The 25282-nt window shown below is 34.8% G+C and overlaps 1 protein-coding gene across 4 annotated transcripts in view; it reads left to right on the top strand.

The window, feature by feature from the left end:
• XRCC4 (X-ray repair cross complementing 4) overlaps positions 1-25282 on the top strand; it is a 273210-nt gene that overhangs the window by 10406 nt on the left and 237522 nt on the right. For 2 of the 4 annotated variants that reach the window (XM_019026117.4, XM_055385901.2), the window contains exons 2-3: positions 16928-17076; positions 23055-23230. In XM_019026117.4, the coding sequence (XP_018881662.1) occupies positions 16938-17076; positions 23055-23230 (315 nt within the window). In that variant the 5' untranslated portion in view covers positions 16928-16937. 4 annotated transcript variants of the gene reach the window in all.

The raw sequence follows: 25282 nt of genomic DNA on the forward strand, positions 1-25282 counted from the left end.
TTTGGAGCTACATGCCTTGTTAAAATGAAAAGCATGTACCTCATTTTTCTGGATATTTTGTATTTCTGATGTTTCGCTGGGCAGTCTTGTACCTTGGCCAAAGTGGAATATTTATGCAGGCAGAATTGAATTTAATAATATACATTTCAATTGTTAAGGAAAAATAATTTTCAAGGCATTGGAATTGTATTGTCATTGCTACTGGTGAATCTACTAGTTGATTGTTGGTATTTCATTTTCTGAACATTGGATTCCTCAGGCAAACCTTCTCTTATACCTCTTATTTTTGTTTATATTGGTCCTGTAATTTTTTTACCTTAGAAAATGCAGCATCTTTGTATGTCATTTAGCAGGTATTTGATATATCTTGTCATTATTTTATTACTACTTTAACTCTGCTGTAGCAAAATTATATACTACCTTGTATATATTTACTTATTTTTTAAATAACTAACAAGTTTAATTATAATTTATATAGAACTCTGTATTGTCATGTTCTCCTAAGTGGGTGAAAAGTTTCTGGAGAGAAAGTGTCATTACTTTTTTTTTCTGATCTGCTAGAGTTCTCATTGAACACAAAGTTTGCACATACTGCTTCCTTAATGAATGATTGGTAGATGGAGTGGAATTTTTACAACTGACGTTCTGCAGGTTGATTTCAGTTTGTTATTTCAACTTAATGGGAAATTTTTAAAACATATTAAGTGACTATGAAACTAACTTGACTGAATAGCTTTTCAGATCAGCATTTTAAATTTTGCAGTGCAGAATTGCTTCTCTTGCACAAAGTAGTATGGCTTCATTTGTTAATAAACATTTCATTAATTCTTTTGGGGAAGTGTTTGATTAAAAATAAATTTTTTTTCTAAGACATGTAACATTCCCAGCTTCTCCCTAATAAGAAAATTATTCGTGATAGTTCTGTAGTTTGAAGATTGTTGATGCATATAACATTTCCAACTTCCTTCTAATAAGATAATCATTCTTGATTGTTCTGAAGTTTGAAGATTATTGATAATTTGACTTCATTTTCACTTCATTGTACTTTATAGGCAGGAACATGTTTGATTTAGTGCTATTGCAGAATCGTTTGAAGAAGTCTGACAATCTTTTTAGGATTTTGTTTCAAAATTTATGTTAAGTTGTAGCCATAAAGAGGCCACCAATTGATTAATCTTTCTGATCAATAAGGTAATTTAAAGATACTCTTTTAGCTGTGTGACCTTGTTTCACTGCTGCCTGCTGGAGATGGTTGCCAATTTTGCAGGTAACTAAGTGCTGTCAGACACTACCCTTGTAGAAGCACAGCCTCCTAAATTGTGATACCTTGATAACAAATGACTTCTAATCTGGATTAGTTTTGTTGCTTGCTTCATTCAAATGTTGGAGAGGCCAGCACATGGGAATCTAACAGAATAGTACTAGAATTTTGAAACTATCAAAGTTCCATTTCTAACAGCCACTAGCTGAGCTTTCTGCTGAGTGATTCAGTGTATGTAATTCAGCTCCAGGCCCTTTCCATCAGGAGAAGAACTGGCAGAGAATCTGCTAAGCATGATTATCCCAATATCCTTCCTATATTAAACCCTCTTTTTTTCCCCCAGTGGGGGAATAAGATAATTGACTTGGGATCCTTGGAGGCCAATCATAACTCCAATTCTCTAACACCAAGTGGGTATTCAACAATTCAGTACAATTCAAACACCATCTATCTAGGGTTAGTGTCAGATCCCACAGGTTCGTGGGCTCAGTCTCACAAAATTGCCTCCACTTCAGATGCCAGTCACAAGTCCTGAGTCAGCTATACTTTTGACCAACCAGTTATAAATCAAGGTTTCCCTTGATACCATGCCTCAGGTTTGATAATTTGCTATAATGTGTCACAGAAATCAGAAAAATATTTTATTTACCTTTACTGGTTTAGTACAAAAGATAGAACTTAGGAACAGCCAAATGAGAGAGGACACATAGGGAAAGTTATGGTGGCAGGGGAACAGGACTTCAATGCGCTTCTGTGGACATGCCACCTTTTAGCACCATGATGTGTTCACCAAGCAGGAAGCTGTTCACATCTCCTTGTTCAAGAGTTTTGTTTTTTTGAGACAGGATTTCACTCTGTCACCCAGGTTGGAGTGCAGGTAGCACAATCATAGCTCACTGTAATGTCAAAGTCCTGGGCTCAAGTGATCCTCCTTCCTAAGCCTCCTGATATGGTTTGGCTGTTTCCCCATGTAAATCTGATCTTGAATTCCCATGTGTTGTGGGAGAGACCCAGTGGGAGGTAATTGAATCATGGGGGCAGTTCTTTTCCATGCTTTTCTCATGATAGTGAATAAATCTCATGAGATCTGATGGTTTTATAAGGTGGCGGGGTTGGGGGGGGCTCCCTGCACAAGCTCTGTCTCATTGCCTGCTGCCATCCATGTAAGACATGAATTGCTCCTCCATGCCTTCCGCCATGATTATGAGACCGCCTCAGCCATGTGGAACTGTAAGTCCATTAAACTGTTTTTTTCTGTATAAATTACTGAATCTCAGGTATGTCTTTATCAGCAGTGTGAAAATGGACTTATAAACCTCCCAATTCAAATTTTTATAGAGCTCAATCTCCTGGTCTGGGTGCATGGGAGGAATGGAGGGTAGGGAGGAGGGTCTGAAAATCCCAGCCTACTAATCACTTGGTATTTCTGGTGACCAGCTCCATCCTGAGGCTGTCTAGAGGCCCCACTGTAAGTCACTTCATTATTATAAAGTCAGGTGTAATTGAAAGCTGTTCCTTATGAGTAACAAAAACATTCCTATCACTCAGGAAATTTCAAGGGTTTTGCCAACTCTGTGCGAGGAGTAGGGGACAAAGTTCAAACATATTTCTTATAATATCACACACACTCATTATTTTTTGTTTGTTAAATTTTATTTATTTATATTATATATTATGTTATGGTTGTTTATATTTATGGGGTACAAAGTGATATTATAATTTTGAATGCAATGCAGAATGGTTAAATTAAGCTAATTAACATATCTATCCCCTGAAGTATTTAACATTGTTTATTTGTGGCAATATTGAAATGTACAGTACTCAATTGTTAGCTATGTTCAGCATGTTGTACAATTGATCTAAAATAAAAAAGTCAGACTTATTTCTCATATATAACTGAGGCTTTATACTCTTTTGACTGTTGTATTAGCCTGTTTTCACACTGCTATGAGGAACTGCCTAAGACTAGGTAAATTATAAGGAAAAGAGGTTTAATTGACCCACAGTTCTGCATGGCTGTGGAGGCCTCAGGAAACTTACAATCATGGCAGAAGGAAAACCAGGCAGGCACATCTTACATGGTGGCAGGTGAGAGAGAAGAGTGAAATGGGAACTGCCAAACTATTAAAACCATCAGCTCTTGTGATGACTCACTCCACTATTATGAGAACAGCATGGGGGAAGTCGTCCCTGTGATCCAATCACCTCCCAGCAGGTCCTAGGTCAACATCTGGGGATTACAATTTGAGATGAGATTTGGGTGGGGACACAGCCAAACCATATCAACTGCCCATCCTCCCTACCACCCAGCCTCTGGTAACCACCATTCTACTCTCTGCTTCTGTGAGTTCAATTAATTTAGATTATACATATAAGTGAGAACTGCGGCATTTGTCTTTCTGTGCCTTGCCTATTTCACTTAGGGTAACGTCCTCCAATTCCATCTATGATGTCACAAATTACAAAGTTATTTTTATTTTTTAAAGCCTGAATAGTGTTCCATTGTGTGTAGATGAATTTTTTGGTATTCATTTATCCTCTGATAGACATTTAGGTTTATTCCATAACTTGACTATTGTCTAGTGCTGCAGTGAATATGAGACTACAGATGTCTCTTCCACATTCTGATTTTAAAACTTTCAGGTAAATACTCAGAAGTGGGATTGCTGGATCATATGGTAATTCTATTTTTAGTTTTTTGAGGATCCTCCATACTGTTTCCCATAATGGTTATGCTAATTTATGTTCCTACCAACAGGATACAAAGGTTCCCTTTTTCTCCACCTTGTTGCAAATGTTTGTTGTTTTTGTTGATAGTGGCCATTCTCACAGATAGGAGGTGATATCTAATTGTGATTTTAATTTCTATCTCCCTAATGATTAGTGATGGTGAGCATTTTTTCAAGTATCTATCAGTTATTCAGATGTATTCTTTTGACAAATACCTATTCAGGTCAATAGCTCACGTTTTTATTGGATTATCTGTTTTGTTTCTATAGAGCTGTTTGATTTCCTCTTATACTTTGGATATTAGCCCTTTATCAGATATATGGACTGCAGATATTTTCTTCATTCTGTAGGTTGTCTTTTTACTCTGCTAATTGTTTCCTTTGATGTGCAGAAGCTTTCTAGTTTGATGTAATCTCATTTGCCTATCTTTGCTTTTGTTCCTATGCTTTTAATGTCAAATCCATTTTAATGTTAAATAACAAAAAGTTATGAAAGCACAGAACCTAATGGTATAAGTAATACTGATCAACATTCAGAATATTTTAGGATGGTAATGGTGGTGTGTAGAGTAATTTTTTTCTTAGTACAAGGGTTAAAGGACAAAATTATTAATTGCAACCACAGCTACAATAAACTTTCAAGGGATATATATATTATAATATGATGTAATTTAGACATTAGAAACATAAGATGGCTGGGTAAAAGTGTTGAGTTGTATTTAATCAATGTTAAGCTGCTATCAGGTTAAAATAGACAGAAGTGTAAGATATTCTTTGTAAGCCTCATGGTAGCCAAAAAGCAAAAATCTATAGGAGATTCACAAAAAATAAAATTAAATTCAAAAGATTCAAGACATACCACACAGGAAACTGTCAAACCACAAAGGAAAATTGCAAGAGATGAAGAAGGAAACAAAATATCTTCAAGAAAAAAAGACCCAACGATAGAAAATAATTAACAAAATGGCGAGAAAGTTAGTCCTTTCCTTACTTATAAACAATTATATTGAGTGTAAACAGATTATATTCTCCTATAAAAGACAAGGAGTAAATGAATGGACACACACACACACACACACACACACACACACACACACACACACAAGACCTAACTACATGCTACCTACAAGGAACTCACTGCACTTTTGAGGACACATATAGACTGAAAGTGAAGAAATGGAAAAAGATATTCTACACAAATGGAAACCAAAAATCAGCAGGAGTAGCAATACTTACAGCAGAAAATACTTTAAGTCAAAAGCTGTAAAAAGAAGAAAATGAAGGCATTATATAAAGTCGTCAGTTTGCCAAGAGGCTATAACAATTATAAATACATATGTACCCAGCAATGGAGCACCTAAATATATAAAGCAAACATTAAAGGATGTACAGAGATAGACTGTAATACAATAACAGTAGAGAACTTCAATGCACCACTTTCAATAATGGACAGATAATGTAGTCAGAAAATTAATAAGGCAATGTTAGACTTAAGCAACACTTTAAATGAAATGAACCGTAACAGACATATACAGAGCATTCCATCTTAACACCAACAGGATACACAATCTTCTCAAATGTACACAGATCATTTCTGGGATAGATTGTATGTTAGTTCACAAAGCACATCTTAGGAAGTTGAAGAAGACTGAAATCATATCACATCTCTTTTCTGACCACAATTGTATGAAACTAGAAATCAATTACGATAAGAATTTCAGAAAATTCAGAAGTATACTGAAATTAACAACATGCTCCTGAACAACCAATAGGTCAATTGAGGAATTAAAAGGGAAATTAAAAAATATCTTTAGACAAACAAAAATGAAAACACGGTATGCCAAAATTTATGGGATGTTGTAAAAGTTTTGCTTGTCTGGGAAAGTTTTTTATTTCCTTCTTATTTTTGAAAGACATCTTTGCTGGGTAAAGTCTTCTTGGTTGGCAGCATTTTTTTACGCCCCATCCCCCGAGCAGTTTGAATATATCAGCCCACTCTCTCCTGGTCTGGGGTTTCTGCTAAGAAGTTTACTGTTCGTTTTATTGGAACCCTTTTATGTGTGATTTCTTTATTATCTTTTGCTGTTTTCAGAATTTTTTCTTTGTCTTTAATTTTTGACAGTTTGATAATTACACGTTATCGTCAACTCCTCTTTGGTTTGAATTTGGTTGGAGATCTCCTTTCTTCATGTACCTGGATGTTGGCTTCCTTCTGATTAGGGAACTTTTCATTTGTTATTTCTTTAAATATGCATCCACCTACTTTGTTTTTCTTCTTCTTAATTCCTATTATGTATAGGTTAGGTCTCTTGATGGTGCTCCATAATCCCCATAGGCTCCCCTCCCCTCCTCTCCCGTTCCCTCCCCTTCCCTCCCCTCCCCTCTCCTCCCCTTCCCTCCACTCACCTCTCTTCCCCTCCTTTCCCCTCCCCTCTCTTCCCCTCCTCTCCCCTCTCCTCCTCTTCCCTCTCCTCCCCTCTTCTTTCCTTTCCTCTTTTTCTTTTTTTCTTTGCTCCTCTGACTAATTTCAAATTTCCATCTAGAAGCTCACTGATTCTTTCTTCAGCTTCCTCAAGGCAGCTGTTCAAGCTTTCTATTTCATTTTTCAGTTTAGTCATTGTATTCTTCATCTCCTGGATATCCATTTTTTAATTGATTCTATTTCTTTGTCAAACTTTTCATTTTGTTCATGTATTTTCAAAATTTAATTTTCTATTTATATATTCTTGTGGTTAACTTTTTTTTTTCCCCAAAAGAGTTGAGGTTTCACTCTATCTCCCAGGCTGGATACTGGAGTGCAGTGACAAAATCATAGTTCACCATAGCTTTGAATTCCTGGGCACAAGGGATCCTCCTGCTTCAGCCTCCTGAGTTGCTGGAACTACAGGTGTGAGCCACCATGTGCTGCCCATTTAACTTTTTAATAAGGATTATTCTGAAAATTTTTTTTTTTTTTTTACCATTTTATGGATTCCATTTTCTTTGGGATTCATTGTTGGAGCTTTATTCGTTTCTTTTGGAGGTGTCATGATTTCCCGAGTCTTTGTAATCCTGTGTCCTTGTGTTGGTGTTTGCACATTTGTGGAGACAACCACCTTTTCCAGCTTTTACAGGTGTTCGTTGGCAGGGATAGAACTTTACTATTTATTCTAGCCTATACTTCTGGAGGGGCCAGCTAGTAATAACCCTTAGCAGACACAGCTTGCTTTTAGGTTCTGTAGAAAGCTGGCCTGCTACCTTTGCTCTGAATTTTTTTTGGGTAGCTACATAGGTTCTCTTATCTGACAGGACCACCGTCTGAGCTCTGCAATCAGGCTGAGCTGCTGAATGGACACAGAAATTTCCTCTGATCAGCCTTGGCCACAGGGTGTATTCCTTTATTTGAGTTCAGCAGTTGGACAGGGTTGCAGGAGGGTCCTTGAGGTTAAGTGGATTGGGGTGGATGGACCAATTTTTATGTTCAATAGAAATGCTTATTAGAAATGCTCAGTGGAGTAGGAAAGTAGGCTTTGAGGCTAGGGACCACTCTGGTTAAACTCCCTCCTATGTCAGAACAAGTGCCTGCCTGTTGTCAAAATCTGCTGAGGATCTGTTGTGGGATGGAGGCTGGCAAGCCTGTCCCAGTTGCTCAGACTGGCTAGTCTTCTGGTAGTTCTCTACGTAGACAGGATTACTCCTGGACTGCAGCAGAGAGAGGCTGTAGCTAAGCAGAGGCCCTTCAGGATCTGCTGTGGATTGGAGGCTAACAAGTCTGTCCCAGTGCACAGATCATGAATCTCCTAGCAGATCTTTGTACTTGCAGGATAGTTCTCAAATTGCAGTGAGAGGGGCTGGAGCAGAGACTGGGCCCCTTCACAATCTGCTGTGGGACAGGCGCTGGCAAGCCTATTCCGGTATTATTAAGATGGATGCTTCTTTCAGCAGTTCCCTGTCCAGGCAAGATAGTTCCCAGCAAGAGGACTGGAGCTGAGACTGAGCCCTTCCAGGATCTGCTGTGGGATGGAGGCAGACACACCTGTCGCAGTGGTTCAGACTTACACGAATCCCAGAAGTTCTTTGCATAGGTGGGATAGTTCCCTTACTGTGGCAGGGAGGGGTTGGAGCTGAGACTGAGCCCTGTCAGGATCTACTGTGGGATGGAGGCTGAGTCACCAAGCCTGCCTTGGTGACTCAGATATGTGAGTCTCCCAGCAGTTCTCTACATGGGCAGGATATTTCCAGGGCTGCAGGACAGAAGTGCTGTAGCAAAGAAAGGTCTCCCTTGGGATCTGCTGTGGGATAGAGGGTGGCAATCCCGTCCCAGTGGCTCAGATGGGTAAGTGTTTCCCTGGGTTTTTGTGTGAGCAGTGATAAGCGGGAACCACAGATGAGGGGGGCTGGAGCTGAATTATAGGGTAACTTTTGGGTCCACTGCCAAGACTGATGTTGGTGGGCTGACTGGCCTTTGTGGGGCACTTGGGTGTGTAATTCCTCCAGGACCCCTTGGCAGGTGGTTTTGGTTGCAAAAGCCAAAGGGGGCTGAAGCCAAGCTGTTTGGGGAACAGGATTATTTCTGTGTTTGAACCCAGGAGCCCAATCTGTGTGTCTAGGTGCAAGTTTGTACCCTCAAAATGGCCTTCCTAAGTCTTGGGCTCCACTGGGGTTTTACAGCCTTCTACCTGAATCCCAAGACTCCTACAACAAGATTTTTGTTTGTGGATGGCTGCAGAATTCTTATTGTAGGTGTACACGTATAATTTTGGAAACTTTATACTCAGTGTTTTGAAAAACAATATGAGCCAACATTTCAAAGCCAGTTGACTTCTACATAAAAATTGGCATTTTTCAGTTTCTTGAATAATCTGAATGACAGAACACTAAGGACCAATACTTACCCATAACAATCTGCTTTGCAGTGAGTAATGGCTACCACCTTTATATGGTACTTGTAGTTTCTAGTTTCCCACAGTCCCACTCGTCATGCAATGGATGCATATGACCTCACTCCTGATCTGCATGGCCCCTGGATATATTAGAACTTGTACCCTTACAAGAGAAAATAGAGCTTGACTTAAATTTTAGGCATAAATTTTAGTCCATTTTGAGAATGTATAACCCAAGCGTTATACTCAGAACAGAGTCTTGCTTATACTTTGGAACTTCCTCCTGCTGGAGTTGTCCAAAATGTATTCAGAGATGTGGTCAAAAATGACAGACTGAGAAATTGAAGCGTGGGAAATAAATATGTAATTACTCATCCAATTAGGAATAAAAGTCCTTATGTGCTATTTATAACTGTTACTATTATTTGAACTGTATGAAATTGTCATTTTTATAGGTTAAAAATTGTGAAATGTTGGTAATTTTATATAGTTCCTAAATAGTTTTGTATTGCTGAATTTGAGGATATGTTATAGGTTTTTTTTTTTTTTTTCCCTCAGACTAAGTTGCTCACTCCTATCACTTGTCGTCTTGTTTGCCATTAAGAAATAGGCAGATAAACGGGTGCGGTTTTAAGTAAATGATGGGTTTGTGAGTGGGGGGAAAAAGTACATTGTTTATAAGTCTTATTCCTTTTTCACACAAGTGCTTTTAGTTACATTTCAGTTCTGAAAAACACTTTTTTTTTTAAGTAGAAAAGACTGTATATAAGCTTAATTGGTGATGTTTCATAGGAACACCCTCACTCTTTTGGAATTGAAATAAGAGAGGTGTCAAAAATTTTGAGGCTTAAGAAATCACAATTACTGAGTTCTTGTTGAAAAAGACTGCTGCTTAGTTAATGCTGTTTCAGGTACTATCTTATCTCTTCTCTTCAGTTCTGTTAAGTGTCATTCTCACATGAAACTGCAATTAGAACTAAAGTGTTCTTGTGACAGTCTAGAAAGTTTCCAAAATGATAAGTGTACTCTCATCCTTTCTGCCAAGTTTATTTGTAATCAAGAGTGGCCGCTCGATGAATATGAAGGAAGTTATAGTCTTGGAACTTGGGGTCCAATTTTAAGAGCACTTTGGAGCTAGGTATTAAATAGTATGTGGGAAATTTGTTCATGCATTAGGTCATTTTATTGCTTTTTAATACCCACTTTATAGTGTTAGAGTAGGAAAGGAGAGGAAGTGAAATTTACATTTATCACTGAAACTAATGATTACTAATGGTATTTGTAAAAGATAAGCAGAGGAAATGAGAAGTAATATGATATTTGGAATGGCAGCAACTGGCATTCCACAGTCGTGAGAGGTAATTAAGAATGGACTGTGACCTCAACCAAGAGGCCTTATTTTTTTAGACTTATTTTATAGTACTAATGCTGTGTTCCTAAAGCATCAGATTAATTTAATGTCTCCCTTATACATCAGCTGTATATTACAAGTTTTTGAATAAGATTATGTTAGCAGTTATAACTGTATTTTACTACCTTATGGTGACTAAACATTGTGGTTTGCCTGGAATTGAGAGATTTTCTAGGTCTTGGGACTTTGTTTGAAAATTAGGAAAATTCCAGGAATACCTGGACAGGTGGTTACCTTACTTTCAAAATTATTAAAATGGAGTTAATTCTCACATGATTAGAAGGGTATTTAGTAATCCTGTGAATTCTTTACACTTAATGTTTAGAAAAAAATCTAACTCAAAAATATTATTTTAGGAAAGCACTTTTTATGTAGAAGTGTTGCTGGGTATTTTTGTTTTAATTGCTTTGGAAATTTAAAGGCAAACTGACTTTGTGGTAATTTTTTCAAAAAAAAAAATCTTAATTTACCCTTTGGTAACACTAACCAGCAAGTTGGCAGGCTATTAATAATGAAAATACTAGCAATAAATTATTCAGTAAAAAAAATCTTTAATGTGGGGAGTGGGTATTCTGATAAAAAAGGAAAATGCAAATAGTCAGTGCTTTTAAAAAATACTAAACAAGAAATAATCCTTTTCTTTGCACTTAGTTTTCCTAAATTGTTGTGTGATTGTCTCAGAAGTGAATAGCCTAGTGGTAGTTTCATAAACCTTTCTTTCCTTTTTTCTAGCAATTATATACGTTCCTGTCTTTGAATTTTTATAATGTGATAAGACTTTAAAACAATCTGTGACCACACTTTTGGTTTGCAATTTAAATTTTCTAAGAATAAAAATAATAAGGTCAAACAAAATAATGTAACCAGGAAACTAATTACAGACTATTAACAGCATATGCTGTGTGCTAATCTTTATTCTGAACTCACTTTAGGTATCAGCCTACTTTTCTCAACAAGGGGGCACTTAAGTTAATTGCTTCATTAGAAACATGCATTTAGCACTTTCTGATCTGTAAGTACAACTCTTTGGCAGAGCTGCAGAAGTTTGAACACCTGCAGCCCAAGCAGCTTAAAAAGAAGTCATAATTTACTATAAAGGAAAATAAAAGAAGCTCAAGTTCAAAATGGTGTTATCAATGATATAGTGTTGTAACTAACTTGAGCTGACCTAAGAGAGAGAGTTGGCTTCTGCAGTGCTCCTTATCAGCATCCAAAAGGGCATACAAAATTCTTTGTAAACTAATTTAAAAAGTGTCTTGTTTATTCAGAAGCAACTGTGAATGGTATTTGTTCAGACCTTAGATCACATCAATTGCATACCAGCCAACAACTTATTTCTCTTCTAAGAGAGAGGCCAAGTATCAAAGACACAAAGTACTAAAGATAAGCTTCTCAATTCTCAACTGTTCTGAACTCTCAATAAAGCTACTGATGTACAAATTGGGGTGGGACCCAACTGTTTCCACCTGCAGGCTTGTCTTAGATCCTTGGCTCTGGCTGGGAGAGGTGCTGATACTAATGTGACCTTTAGTGCCCTTGGAAAACAAAACACAGGCTTTCTTATAGCCCTAATCAATCAGTCCCTCTGAAGAGGATTCCACCCCGTTTCTTCAAGTAGTCTTGGGGCAAAAAACTATGGCTGACTATTCCCATTTACAGGGCTGGTGAAAGCAAAGAGATCGTTCATTTGCTCTTACTGAATCTTAAAAGACATTCCAAGTCATCTTTTTTTCTGTTTCCATGGGCGATTCTTACTAGATGTTTTGTATTTGATATTTTGTAAGAGGGTGATCTCAGTAAGTAAAAGAATGAAGTGCTTTCAAACCTCATTCAAATAGTACGGTATTAGGAAATTAAGACTTATTTGATATAAAGAACATTTCTGAGACTGCTGAGGCACAAACAAGTTACTTGTAGGATACTATGTTGTCACTTATGGGCTATTAATGTTAATTGCTTAAATGTGGTTCACAGGTAGTCTCCAAAGGTTCAAATGTGAGTTTACTAAATAATAGAATCTTTAAAATAAAATCATATAATTTTTATCATGAATACCTAGAATTAGAAAATTGGAAAATATTTGAAACATGAATAATTCAAAGATGTTCTTAAAACTGATCCCCAGATGTCTTTTTAACATCATTGAGATTAAAGCCCTTTATATTATTGTGAAAGTAGAAGGAGTTACTGAAAGGCATCTGGAATATTGAATTTTAAACAAAATTTTCTCTGTAATTAGAAATTTGTCACTTGGTTCAAATATGGCTTTTAAAAAAAGCAATGAAACCAATTGCTATTTCACAGTAATTATAAGTGCTGTATTTTCCTTTCACAAAATTATATTAATGGTAACAATAGCCATGGTTCTTAAGGTAAGTTTAAGACAAAATAATCTGCATAAGTATGTGTGCATCTGTGTATGTTTGTATGGAAATACTATAGAGGCAAAAAATGCTATGCCACAAGTAGTTCCTATACCCTCCCATGCACCCCACCCCCAAAATTGTGGGTTTTCAGCCAATTAGAATTATGTAAGCCTTGAACTATATGTCTTTTTCAATGATTGGCATAGAAAAACAGTAACACAGATTTTCCAGTAATTTTCAAATTTAAGGATTACAGAGCATGTGAGTAATTTACTGCACATTAAATGTATTGACTAATTGATCTAAAAGAAAATATTCACAAATGGATAAAGCATTTCAGAATTAAGCACATCTAGGCAAAGGACCTTATTGTAGGAGAAAATTTTGACTAAATGGAATATTTAAAAATTATTTTTTCGGTGATTATCATATCAAACCTACAAACTTAAATATATTTAAAAATTTTACATGCCTAATTGATGGGGCTATAAGGATTACTTTATAATGTTTTTTTAAAGGATCATCTAGTGAGAGATTCATGCTATGTGATTAAATAATAGTTGTAATGTTTTCATGTTGGAAGTTTGTGCTTTGTTCCTGATTCTGACTTTTTATAATGTTTTCTCTTTGCATATTTATAATTTTTATGTTATCTCTCTAGTTTTGTTTATTAGCTTCTACGGTATAAGCATCTTTTAATGAAGCTCACAAAATCGATTTTACAGTATCAGGTGTTACAGTATTAGAACAAATATAGGTATTTGCTTGAACTAAGTAATATGTGTCATTTTACAGTCTGATAAATTTGAAGTCAATCTGGGCAAGATTCTAGAGTGATTTACCAGAAGAATTGCTTTTGGATTAAAAGAAAAAGAACCTATCATTGTTACAAATAAGAGTAGGATCACTAATTAACAGTTTTAATTTCTTTTTTTGTTGTTGTTGTTCTTTTAAATAGTGTTGATAGACTGGTAGAGTGGATAGATTTTGCCAAGGATTCTCCTTACATTCTTGTGACTTGGAAATATAAGTGGTGTTCCCACGTAGTGTTGATGATTGATGTCTACTTGAGGGTGTTTCTAATGGCAGACTATACAGGTCTATGCCTGAGCTTGTCCTGCTCAACATTTTATGTGCATGACTTGAATACTTAAAAGAAGAAGTTTATCAGATTTCTAGATGACAAGGTCAAAGAGATAATAAACATGTTGGGTCACAGGAACAGAATCACTATTCAATGTAACCTTAACAAGCCAATATAAAACATAAAATTGAACCTCAGCAAACACATCAGACAACATCAACAAAAATTACAAACAAAGGATAGAGTAAAAGTGACTTAGTAATAACATACATAGAAAAACAACTAAACAAGGTTTAGTTGATATTAAACTCAAATAGGAATTTTTGGAGTGATGTAGCTGCCAAAAACATAACAAAATACCCTCAACACAACCCCTATCACTCTATCACTAAAAACAATAATTAAAACTGAATGTGATATTTCCTTGAAATTATAGAAGTACAGTATTTAGGATGAAGTAATAGTCTTTGTCTATTTTTTAATTGTTTATAATACAACTAGACTACCAGTTGGGACTCAGTGAACTATGCTTTGAGTGGCAGAGATTAACTGTAGAGAATTTTGTGGAGATTAATCAAACTAGTGAGGGTATCAGAAATCATCTTATAAGAACTATTTTGACGGCAAGCATATAGTCTTAAGAAGAGGCCTGTCGTGTGTAAGAGGATTTATACTTAATCTGTATGGACCCTACTGGTATTACTAGGAAAAATGGGTAGAATTCATGGGTGACAGATCTGAAATAATTTTAAATAAATCCAAGGACAAGTATTTGTGGAAAGCCTTCTTTGGGACAGGCATAGACTTTTCAAATCCTCAGCAGACATATCCAGAAGTCAGCAATAGGGCATAGGAGATCAGAGTTGGAAACCTTTTTCTTGTAACTTGTTCCAGAATCAGAACTGGCTATTTTGTTTCCCACACATCTCATATGATTGCAGAATATAAGCTTGGTTAACTACCATTTGATGGGAGACTGGAAATAAAAGTCTTAGTTTTGTTTTAGAGTAGTCTTAAAACAACAGCTCCTTATCTGGCAATGCTGTCACATGGCAGAAGCTCCCTAAGCATACCTCTTTCATGGTCCAACCCTGTTTCTTTATCTGGTAACTTTAGAAGTCTGGTTTTTCTTAACTTCAGATCTACTAGACTTCCACATTCCTACTGACAAGCAAAGTGCTGTGGTAAGAAGAGCAGGTGGTGGATTTGAGTCCTTGCACCACCACTTAGTGTGTGATCTTGGGTATTAAACTTTACCTCTGTTTTTTATTCATACAATGAGGATCCTGTTAGTTGCTATATTCATAGGGTTCCAGTAAAGATAGAGCTGATATATATATATGTCAACATATTTCCATTAATTATAGTACTTAATGGGTTATTATTTAGTCACTAAGAATGCTAGGTGTAAAACTCTGTGCCACCATGAAAAAAGCTGTTTATAAGATTTATTTAAGCATGCATGTTTGTGGATAAAGACAGAGGGAAATGTTCAGATAATCATTGTTTTGGGAAGGGCAAGATTAGGTTTTTAGAATTTTTATATTATGTGGATGTCTGTTTGTTCAAGTAATGAAGTTCTTGTGCAGTTGCAAAGTACTTAACAAATGGATGATGATGATCTTAGATCTGACTCCCTTCTAACTCTAACTTCCAGTATTACATTGTGTACCCCTAATTTTATTTTCATCTTTATTGTATGAAGTAAAAAATTGGCTAACATGAAAACCATGGAAAATGTTTGCAAGAATGTGCAGTAATCAGAATTCTCATACATCAATTGTAAACTGGTACAACCCTTTTAGAAAAATATTTGCTGTGTAGTACCAAAACTGAATATATCCATATCCTCTGATCCAACAATTTTACTCTTAGGTATATACTCAACAGAAATGCGTATGTATTTGCTAGTGTTTCTGCCAGCAGTATTTGTAATAGTCAAAATCTAGAAAGTACCCAGATGCCTACCACTAGTAGAACGGATAAATAACCTGTCTTGTACTCATATAATAGACTACTATACTGCCCTGAAAATCATCTATCACTGTAACACATAGTGTGGATGAATCTTTCAAACATAATGTTGAGCAAAAGAAGCCAGACACAAAATAGAACATGCTGTATGATTATATTTACATAAAGTAGAGAAATATTCAAAGCCCTCATCTCTGTTAGAAGATAAGATAGTGGTTATTTGGAGAGGCCAGTGGCTAGAGAGGAGGGAGTGTGAGAATGAATTTTGGGTAGTAATGTTCTGCTTCTTGATCTAGGTACTACTTACATGGATTTGTTCAATTGTAAAATTCATTGAGTTGTACTTTTGTACTTTTGATGTATGTACTTTTCTGTCTATATATAATACTTAAATACAAAACTTAAAGAATGCAGAAACATTTATTGGCCTCAGGCTGTGATAATCTGATGCAACTCATCTCTATTACAGAGTGCCCCTGTCTCAGTGGATAGGGTGTTTCAGTCACTGAGCCTGGTCATCTCTGTCTTAGACAAGGCATGACTGGATACTGTCAGCTGTTGGGTTGTGAGATTTTTTTTTTCCCCCATTGAATTATGCTTACTCAACTTTTTCATTCCAGACAGTGTCTCCAGACAGAGACTAAGATACTTGGTCAATTTTATCCTTTCTAATTACTGTAATATTTCAGTAGTGAGATCAGTTCCAGGTCATTCTCACAAGTTCTTGCAACCATTTCTTTTGTGGTAGAAAAAGAGCCTATTGAATCTGGGGGAAAAGAAGTGGTAAAATTTACTCAGCATATTGTCGAGATGATAATTTTTTGTTTTTTTTAGTAGAGACGGGGTTTCACCATGTTGGCCAGACTGGTCTTGAACTCCTGACCTCAGGCAATCTGCCCGTCTTGGCCTCCCAAAGTGCTGGGATTACCGGTGTGAGACGCCGCGCCCAGCTGAGATGATAATTTTTATCTTCATTACTTGGACAAATCATTTTCCATTTATGGGCCTCTGCTTTTCTCATCTGTAAAAATTGTGAATTAATATTGAAGAAAACTATGAATTTACTGAATGTATTATTTACTGAATTTACTGGTTGAATCTAATGGTTGAACCTATTATACAGTTTGTTTTGCTTATTTTCTTATTTCCTTGGTGTTTGTGTAGCTGAGAGGCCAGTAGAGAAAACATTATTTGAGTTACAGTTTCTTTTAAAAATATTAATTGTATTCTCCCATTACAGGTATTAAGAAATGGAGAGAAAAATAAGCAGAATCCATCTTGCTTCTGAACCCAATATAACTCATTTTCTACAAGTATCTTGGGAGAAAACACTGGAATCTGGTTTTGTTATTACACTTACTGATGGTCATTCAGCATGGACTGGGACAGGTAATACTAAAAACAAAGGTTTTAAAAGTAAAATTTAAGTGTGCTATTCTTCAGTCCTCAGGGATACTTTTCCAATAAATATTGGGTAAAACTGATATTAATTTTACTTGCTATTGCTGTCAAATTTATACACAGGTTTGTAATACTTAATGCCACTTTCTATATTTAATAGTAATAGAAAAACAAACATGTGTCCTAGAAAATTCCGGTTACCATTTGAATCTTAGTAACTTGGATTTGTTCAGAGTTTTAAAATGACCTCTTTATAGAAAATATAAATAGTACTTTCTAAATACATCTTTTCTCAGGACCCCAGGGAAGAAGTCTGGGGCAGAGGAAGGAGATTGGTTAGGTAAATGGGTATGTGTTGCCTTGGGGCAATGGCATAGTGGTGGGTTATTTATTTATTTATTTTCCCCAGTGAACATGTATTACATTTGTAACAAAACAGGACCAGAGTCTAAAAATTTGTAATGCAAGGTTCACACCCACATTTAGGATCTTGGCTGTGATTTTAGGAAATAGATTTTTTTAACTCTTTGGTGATAATATTTTAAAAATGCTAATGACCCTCAAATCATGTATGGAACATGGTGGATATAAAGTAAAAATATTTAGCCTTATATTTTCCTTATATACGAAGTTTTAATACTCTTCTAAAGTATCTTATTGAAAGATTTAAAGAACTATTTTTATAATTATGCCAAAGTCTTTTCTAGAGTTATGTTGTGAATAATGTTTTCTGTAAGATAATTTTTACATGTTAATTTACATACTATTTATATCTTCTATTAACTTTAGAAATATTTCTCTAGAATTTGTTACCATGATTATTATATTGTCTTTAAAATTACAATACATTGTAAAATTTTGTTTCTTTCTTGAGCATTATGAATTATGTTATACAACACAGTCAAATTGAATTTATACTTACAGAGTTTCAAAAAAATTGTCTTTTTTGACACAGAACAGGTAATGTTGATGTAGGGATTCCTGTAAAATAAAGAATTTTCAGGGGTAATATTTGCAGTACTTATTATGATATCTATTTAAGCTACACATTTCTCTGTAAGAGAAAGCAGAAATCAGGTTGGTTGTTGCAGTTCAAGAGTAGAAGATTTGTCAGCTTAGTTTTATGTATGCCAGAGAGATTATATCCAGAAGACAATATTTCTTGTTTTAGGGTGAAGAGTGTATAAGGCTAAAGACAAGGGCAATATATTAATGCTGGTCATCTGGGTAAGAAGAGCAGTTCTAACAACACAGCTTGGAAGCAAGTCCTAGGGGAAGTGGTTGCTTGTATGTAAGGAATACTGTATTTATAACTTTAGGTATTTCTAATTGGCAAATGGCGTATTCCGTACACTAAGTTGTTGTCAGACAGATGACCTTAAGGTGTTTCAGGAGCCTTAATTATCAAAGGAAGAGGCTGAATTCTAATCTAGTCCATAAGCCTCATTCACCAAGATAAAAATCAGTGATAATATGTTATTTGAAATTTTTTAATCATTAAGTATTGGGGGGAAAAAGAACACTCCATTAACTCTTATCTCTTAATTTAACCAGAAATGTAAGTTAACCTTACATTTATGGAACATTTCGTTTATATCATACAATTGTGCTGGCATCATTCTTAATAATATTAACATGAATTATCATTTCACTAGGTGGTACTGATCTATACTGAGGGTAAGAGACACATTTGGTTTGTCAACACTCTTTGCAATTATCTAGACCAGTACCTACGAAATACATTCTCAATGAATACTTTTTTGATTGAAAGAATAAAAGGATGTCTCAAATATATAAAACTGGTCTGCGAAAAAAGAAAATAAATTGTTCATTTTAGAGTTAGCATGTTTTTGAATGAAAACTCCAGTTTTATATTTACTTATTGTTGACATTTGTCATAACTACAGTATATTCTACCATTTATTTTTTAGCTAGTGGAATTTAGTGTGACAAAAATGTGATATCAAACTTATGTATTCTCTGGTGGATTGTTACCATTTTGGCTTCCTGTACCAAACAAGCTTTAAAACAGAAAATTTTATAGTTCACTATGCGGTCATTTTATTTTCGAAAATATCTAATAGTGTTTAAATCTCTCATGTGTTTTATGCCTTCATTTCTGTTTTCTTGTTTACATATCAGGGACAAAATAGGAAATCAAATAATATAACACTGTGCCCATGTTTAGTTAAGGCTTATTCCGTAAATGTGATCTGGTACTTTACATGTAGACAATAACATCACTAAGGACATTGAAACAATTAAATAATTGAAACATGGAAATGGATTTCCTTCCTATACCTCATCCTGTTTTTTTTTTGTTCAACATTTTGATTACTGCAACCTTCAATTTGGACAATTTTTTTTCTCTTTTTATTTGAGTGCAATTAAAAGGATGTAAGTTTTCTTTTAATCTCCCCCACACTAAACTCACTGATTTCCATTAGCAATGTTTTATCTAATGAATGTTTTTGAGGTCCAATTATCTAATTATCATGTGGTCTGTCATCACATCAGTATTACAGGGTGTTATATCACAGGGTTAAGTCACAAAGTGGGTTAATGATCGATGACTCTGACTTTCATAAGAATTCCTATTGGCAGTAGGAAACTTATATCACCCATCTCTGGAGTAGTTTGAAGTTTATTAAAGAGTAAATTAAACTTTACTAATTGTTTTATTATCCACTAATTAGACCCACTTATAATTATCTTGAGTGTAAATATTTTTTGGCCTATATGGAAATAGTGACAGAACTCAGTGGAAAGAGGATTTTAATAAATCAAGCAGTGAAATGGGTTTATGATGCAATACCAACTAGAATCCTAATGGTATGATAAGACTGTATGTCTTCTGAGCTCCAGTACAAGCTTAGGATGTGTGCAGGCTTTTGGCTAGTTATTTATAGGTATCTGAAGGAAAAAAATCTTCTTTCCTCACTTACATCTTCATCTACCTATAAACACTGCAAAAGTGATGCTTTTCAGTGTTAAAGTGAGTCTCAGTCTGACTCCTACCAGTTCCTTGTTTTTTGGTCATGTTGGCCTGCCCGTGTTTTATGCCTTATTATGTGGTTCAGTTGCATTCTTGCTGAATTTTATTATTTCCATTGCCTTTATTCTTGGTCACTGAAGTTTTAGAGCATCGCGTGCTTACAGCTATACTTTTTCCAGATGTTCTTGGCACAGAATTCAAAACTGGTGACCAAGTTGGTTTTTTTAGGATTGAAGCCCTATGTAGGCAGTCAGATTTCCATGTTTACTTTTATAGGAATTTTTCAAGTACATTTTTGAACAAATACCTGTTTTACATAATTAATTTCCTTTCATATGTTTTTTTCTCCTTCAAAAATTAAATATTCCGTAATAATCAGCACAGTATTTATTAGGAGAGGAAAATAAGAGGATATCTAGGATGATAACTGACAGATATCTAAAATGTTGTCTAAGGTATTAGCACTTGAATTTGAGCTCCACAGGCTAGCATTTTTGGAATGAATGAATGATTACATATTTTCAGACAGGTATCTTTTCATTTTAATGAAATTTAGAATACTTTTAACTAGATGCTTTTTCAACAGATGTTCTCTGTTTTCTTTTGTGTTTTCTTCAAGTTTTTCTATGGCTGCATTAAAGATGGCATCTACAAATTTATTTCCTATTTCTCTGTGAAATAACTGTTCTTCCTAGGTATTGGTGAGTTAAAGTTAGGTAGTTACTTTTTAACATAATGCAAACACAAAATATGAAATTATTCCTTAAATAGGAAGCATTTATCTTCTTCTTTTTTTTTTTTAGAAGAGCTACTAGGGCATTTGAAAGATCAATAGGTTTGATAGTGATGATCATATTAAATGTGTCCACTTCCAATAGAGAAAATGTGAAAGTGTTTTAGAAGCTGTTAATATATGAATATAAGCTATTTTTATTCTTACCTCCTTCCAAAGGTTGTGTGACGTATGAGAATCATATTTTATTATCAAAACTTGTTATCAAAAATTGCTCATATAAAAATATTGGTACCTTGCAAGACTCCCTTTTTCATTAACTGTCATGGGTCTTCCAGATACTTGATAGCATAGATACCAAAGGTATGAAAATGTGTGTTCCATTTTAGGGATTATTTAATCATGATTTCCTTATATTCTGTAATATTTTATACTAATGTTGTTTTTCAAAATTATGGATGGAAATAATTTATCCAATGTTTCATGTCTCTGCTTCACCTTAAAATAAAACATGCAGAGAGATATGAGTATTAATCCCAGCTTCACCAGTTACCTACTACATCACCCTAGACCATTACTTGATCTCTGTGAGCCTCAGTTTTCTCTTTTGCAAAATGAAAATAATATCTGTTTTTCAGTTTTATAAGGAATTAAAATAGATAAGTGTAATGCATAAGTATGAAATTATACAACCATATGGGACTTTTATCATTACTGTGATAGCCTAAATTAACACAGGAAACCATCCAACCACACACACATTCCAACAAATATGAGATTGAATCTTGTAATTTTAAAAACAAACAAGTATGCAGACCCATTGCCACTTTTGAGTGTAAAAAAGGGAAAACCTCAGACACCATTTTTGAAGAGGTATTTCAAAACCAAAGTAATTGATGGGAATTAAAGCTTACTTGTAGATTCATGGAATATCTGAACTAGATATACTTCTAGATGACAGTGAGTATAATGTTTGAGTGAGGTAGAATGTTGAGGCTTCAGACCTCTTAGGGAATTGGAGTTGAGCTCTCAGCATAAAGAAAGGAACCTGGAAAATATATGCTGTTAATAAAATAATCTTTTAAAAAAACTACTACTCTCTGTCCGGAGGATGCAGCATAAAAACAGAACAGTCCCTAAGGACTATGAGTGAATAAAAGTCTCAAGAAAAATCAGAACCCTAAACCTGTGTTATGTGTGGGTGGGAGGTTTAAAATGGAACACTTTGCCTCAAATGTAAAAATCGAGGTGAGAAATTAACTTTCAAAACTAGTCCCAAACTGATAAAACTTGTAATGACCCCCAGAAAGGGAAACCAGCAACCTTCATTTAAGACCACTTCTTCCCAGAGCACTTGCCACTTTGGCTAGAGGTGAGCTGTACTCAAATGTTACAAAGCATGAAAGGAAAACAAGTAAAACAAGAATTTTTCCACAGATAGAAGAAACATAATTTATACCCCAGGAGCCACACATAAATACAGAAATGAAAGAGATCTTAAAATACGTTTATTTAAATATTTAAAAGAAGGGTAGGATAAGAACAGGATATAATGACAAAGGAACAAAGATAATATCTAGAATTGAAAATATAATTATTGAAACAAAAATCTCAATGATAGTAAAACATCAGCTTTAAAAATACCTAGATAAGAGAATTGGAAGCGGTCTCTAGTATAGTATGTGTTGCAGAGGAGATGCTCGTACATTTTAGTTTCCTTCCCATTCTTTCCTTATCATCTCCTTTCATCCATATTTTCTGTTGTTGGCACATGATATGAGAATAGTGAGCTCCACTTTTGCTTTTGTTTTACTCTGCCCATATGAGTGAGAAACACAGTATAGGCTATTGAATCTTTGATGCAAGGAAGAAAGATGTTATAAAATACTGAACTTATTATTCATTGTAGGAAATTATCTGGCTTTGACCTAAGAGCAGTTACACAAAGTGGAAGTTTCTGTAATAATTTACAATGTGTTTCATCTGAGGACAGAGAAAGGATGTCAAGGGTTTAATGTATTTCACGAGATGTGAGTCTAAATTAATGCATTTCTCAAAAATTGCTAGTTCAGTAAAAAGGAATAATTTGATTTAAAAATGTGTAGTATAGGGATTGATTTTACTTGTTGTTTGAATTTCTGTTACATGTGATAAATTAGTACTAACAGATAAACTAATATTTTCTCATGTGTAGTCATTTACTTTTCATTTTAAAACTTTTGTTAATATTTCCCATAGTTTCTGAATCAGAGATTTCCCAAGAAGCTGATGACATGGCAATGGAAAAAGGGAAATATGTTGGTGAACTGAGAAAAGCATTGTTGTCAGGAGCAGGACCAGCTGATGTATACACGTTTAATTTTTCTAAAGAGTCTTGTTATTTCTTCTTTGAGAAAAACCTGAAAGATGTCTCAGTAAGTAAAACTTTCCAAAATGTTACATAGTAAAATGTCAGAGCATTTATTGAGGAATTGTATTTAAATTTAAGTAACTACTATATTATTCCCAGAACACCTCAGAAGCAAAAGCTTGAAAAGTACTTGGTTTCCGAATTAGAAGAACACTTCAAAGCTAAAGTCATTAAATATATTAATGAATCATGAAAAATAATTATTGGAAAATGTATTTAGTTTTTAATGCTTGAAAAATTTTAAAGTATTACAGAGTTAATTATACAAAAGAATAATCTTGAAAAAGGTGAGATCAGAAGTTTTAGGCCATCGTGACAGGTCTTATTGAAAAAAGTTTTGTGAAATATTGATTTTAAGAAATAATATATCTTTGAATATAGAATAATTATGACTTATTTTCTACTTTCTAGAGTATATTTGAAATTTAAAAATGCATAGTAAGGATTAAGGATACTTTATATTGTCAGATTTAAAAATATTAAAATAGAAATAACTTGAAGCCTAAGCTTTGCAAACAAGAGTATCTGCTACTTATTCTGCTCAGTTCCTGCACCAATTCAGATCAAGGCAGGTGGTTTATTTATTAAAGTCTGGCACTAATTATTTGTATATTTTACCTAAGTTTAATAGATACTGAATTTGTTTTTTTAACCAGTGGTTTTCAGTCATATATGAGATCTATCATTTCTGAAGGAGAGGGAAGGAAATGTTTGCTACATTAAGTTAACAGAAATCTATTGAGAATTTGTTTTAGTGCTCAACTGAGTTTAGGAAATTCTTTTAAAACAACCTTTTAAATTCGGAATAATTAAAGAGATTTCATTAATTAGAGAAACATTTGTAGAAACAAATGGAATCATTATAAATTTATATTATCGTGTAGGGAATAATGCAGAGAAACTAGCCTTAGTAATTTATATTTAAAATAAACATACTTTTTCTAATTAGCTGCCAATTTATATAAGTTTCAATATGCTGAATTTCTTAAAATGGTAATTTAAAATAGGTTCAGTAAGAAGGTTGGAACTAGCTACTACTATTTTGTTATTTATTGTAAGTGTTCTTTCCTGTGGCCCAAGCTCAATCGGATGATATATGTTACAGAAGTGCAGACTCTTCTAATATTTTGAAGCAGATCATTGCCAAATTGGGATTAATGCCATTTCCCATTCACTAAACATTTGCATGTAACAACTAGCATTATTTCGTGCAGCGATTTTCTAGTTTTTATCTGTTTCACACATATTGATACATAATAAATTCCAAATTAGTGAGGTACATTTTAGAAGGCTGAAAGGCTTTTGAAATTTTTGACATGCTAAAAGACGGGGCTTGGTACAGTTGGCATGTATATTAATCTGTTCTCACACTGCTAATAAAGACATACCCAAGGCTGGGTAATTTATAAAGGAAAAAGATTTAATTGACTCACAGTTCTATATGGCTGGGGAGGCCTCACAATCATGGTGGAAAGCAAAAGACGAGCAAAGTCACATCTTACATGGTGGCAGGCAAGAGAACATGTGCAGGGGAACTCCCCTTTATAAAATCATTAGATCTCATGAGACTTATTCACTATCATGAGAACAACACAGGAAAGACCCCTCATTCAGGATTCAGTTACCTCCCACTGGGTCCCTCTAATAACACTTGGGAATTATGAGAACTACAACTGAAGATGAGATTTGGGTGGAGACACAGCCAAACCATATCATTCCGCCCAGCCCCTCCCAAATCTCATGTCCTCACATTTCAAAACCAATCATTCCTTCCCAACAGTCCCCCAGAGTCTTAACTCATTTCAGCATTAACTCAGAAGTCCACAGTCCAAAGTCTCATCTGAGACAAGGCAAGTTCCTTCTACCTATGAGCTTGTAAAATCATAAACAAGTTAGTTACTTCCCAGATACAATGAGGGTACAGGCATTGGGTAAATATACCCATTTCAAATGGGAGAAATTGGCCAAAACAAAGAGGCTACAGGCGCCATGCAAGTTCGAAATCCAGTAGGGCAGTCATGAAACCTTAAAGTTCCAAAATGATCTCCTTTGACTC

Source organism: Gorilla gorilla, chromosome 4 (assembly GCF_029281585.2).
Source record: "Gorilla gorilla gorilla isolate KB3781 chromosome 4, NHGRI_mGorGor1-v2.1_pri, whole genome shotgun sequence".
Classification (NCBI taxonomy): Eukaryota; Metazoa; Chordata; class Mammalia; order Primates; family Hominidae; genus Gorilla; species Gorilla gorilla.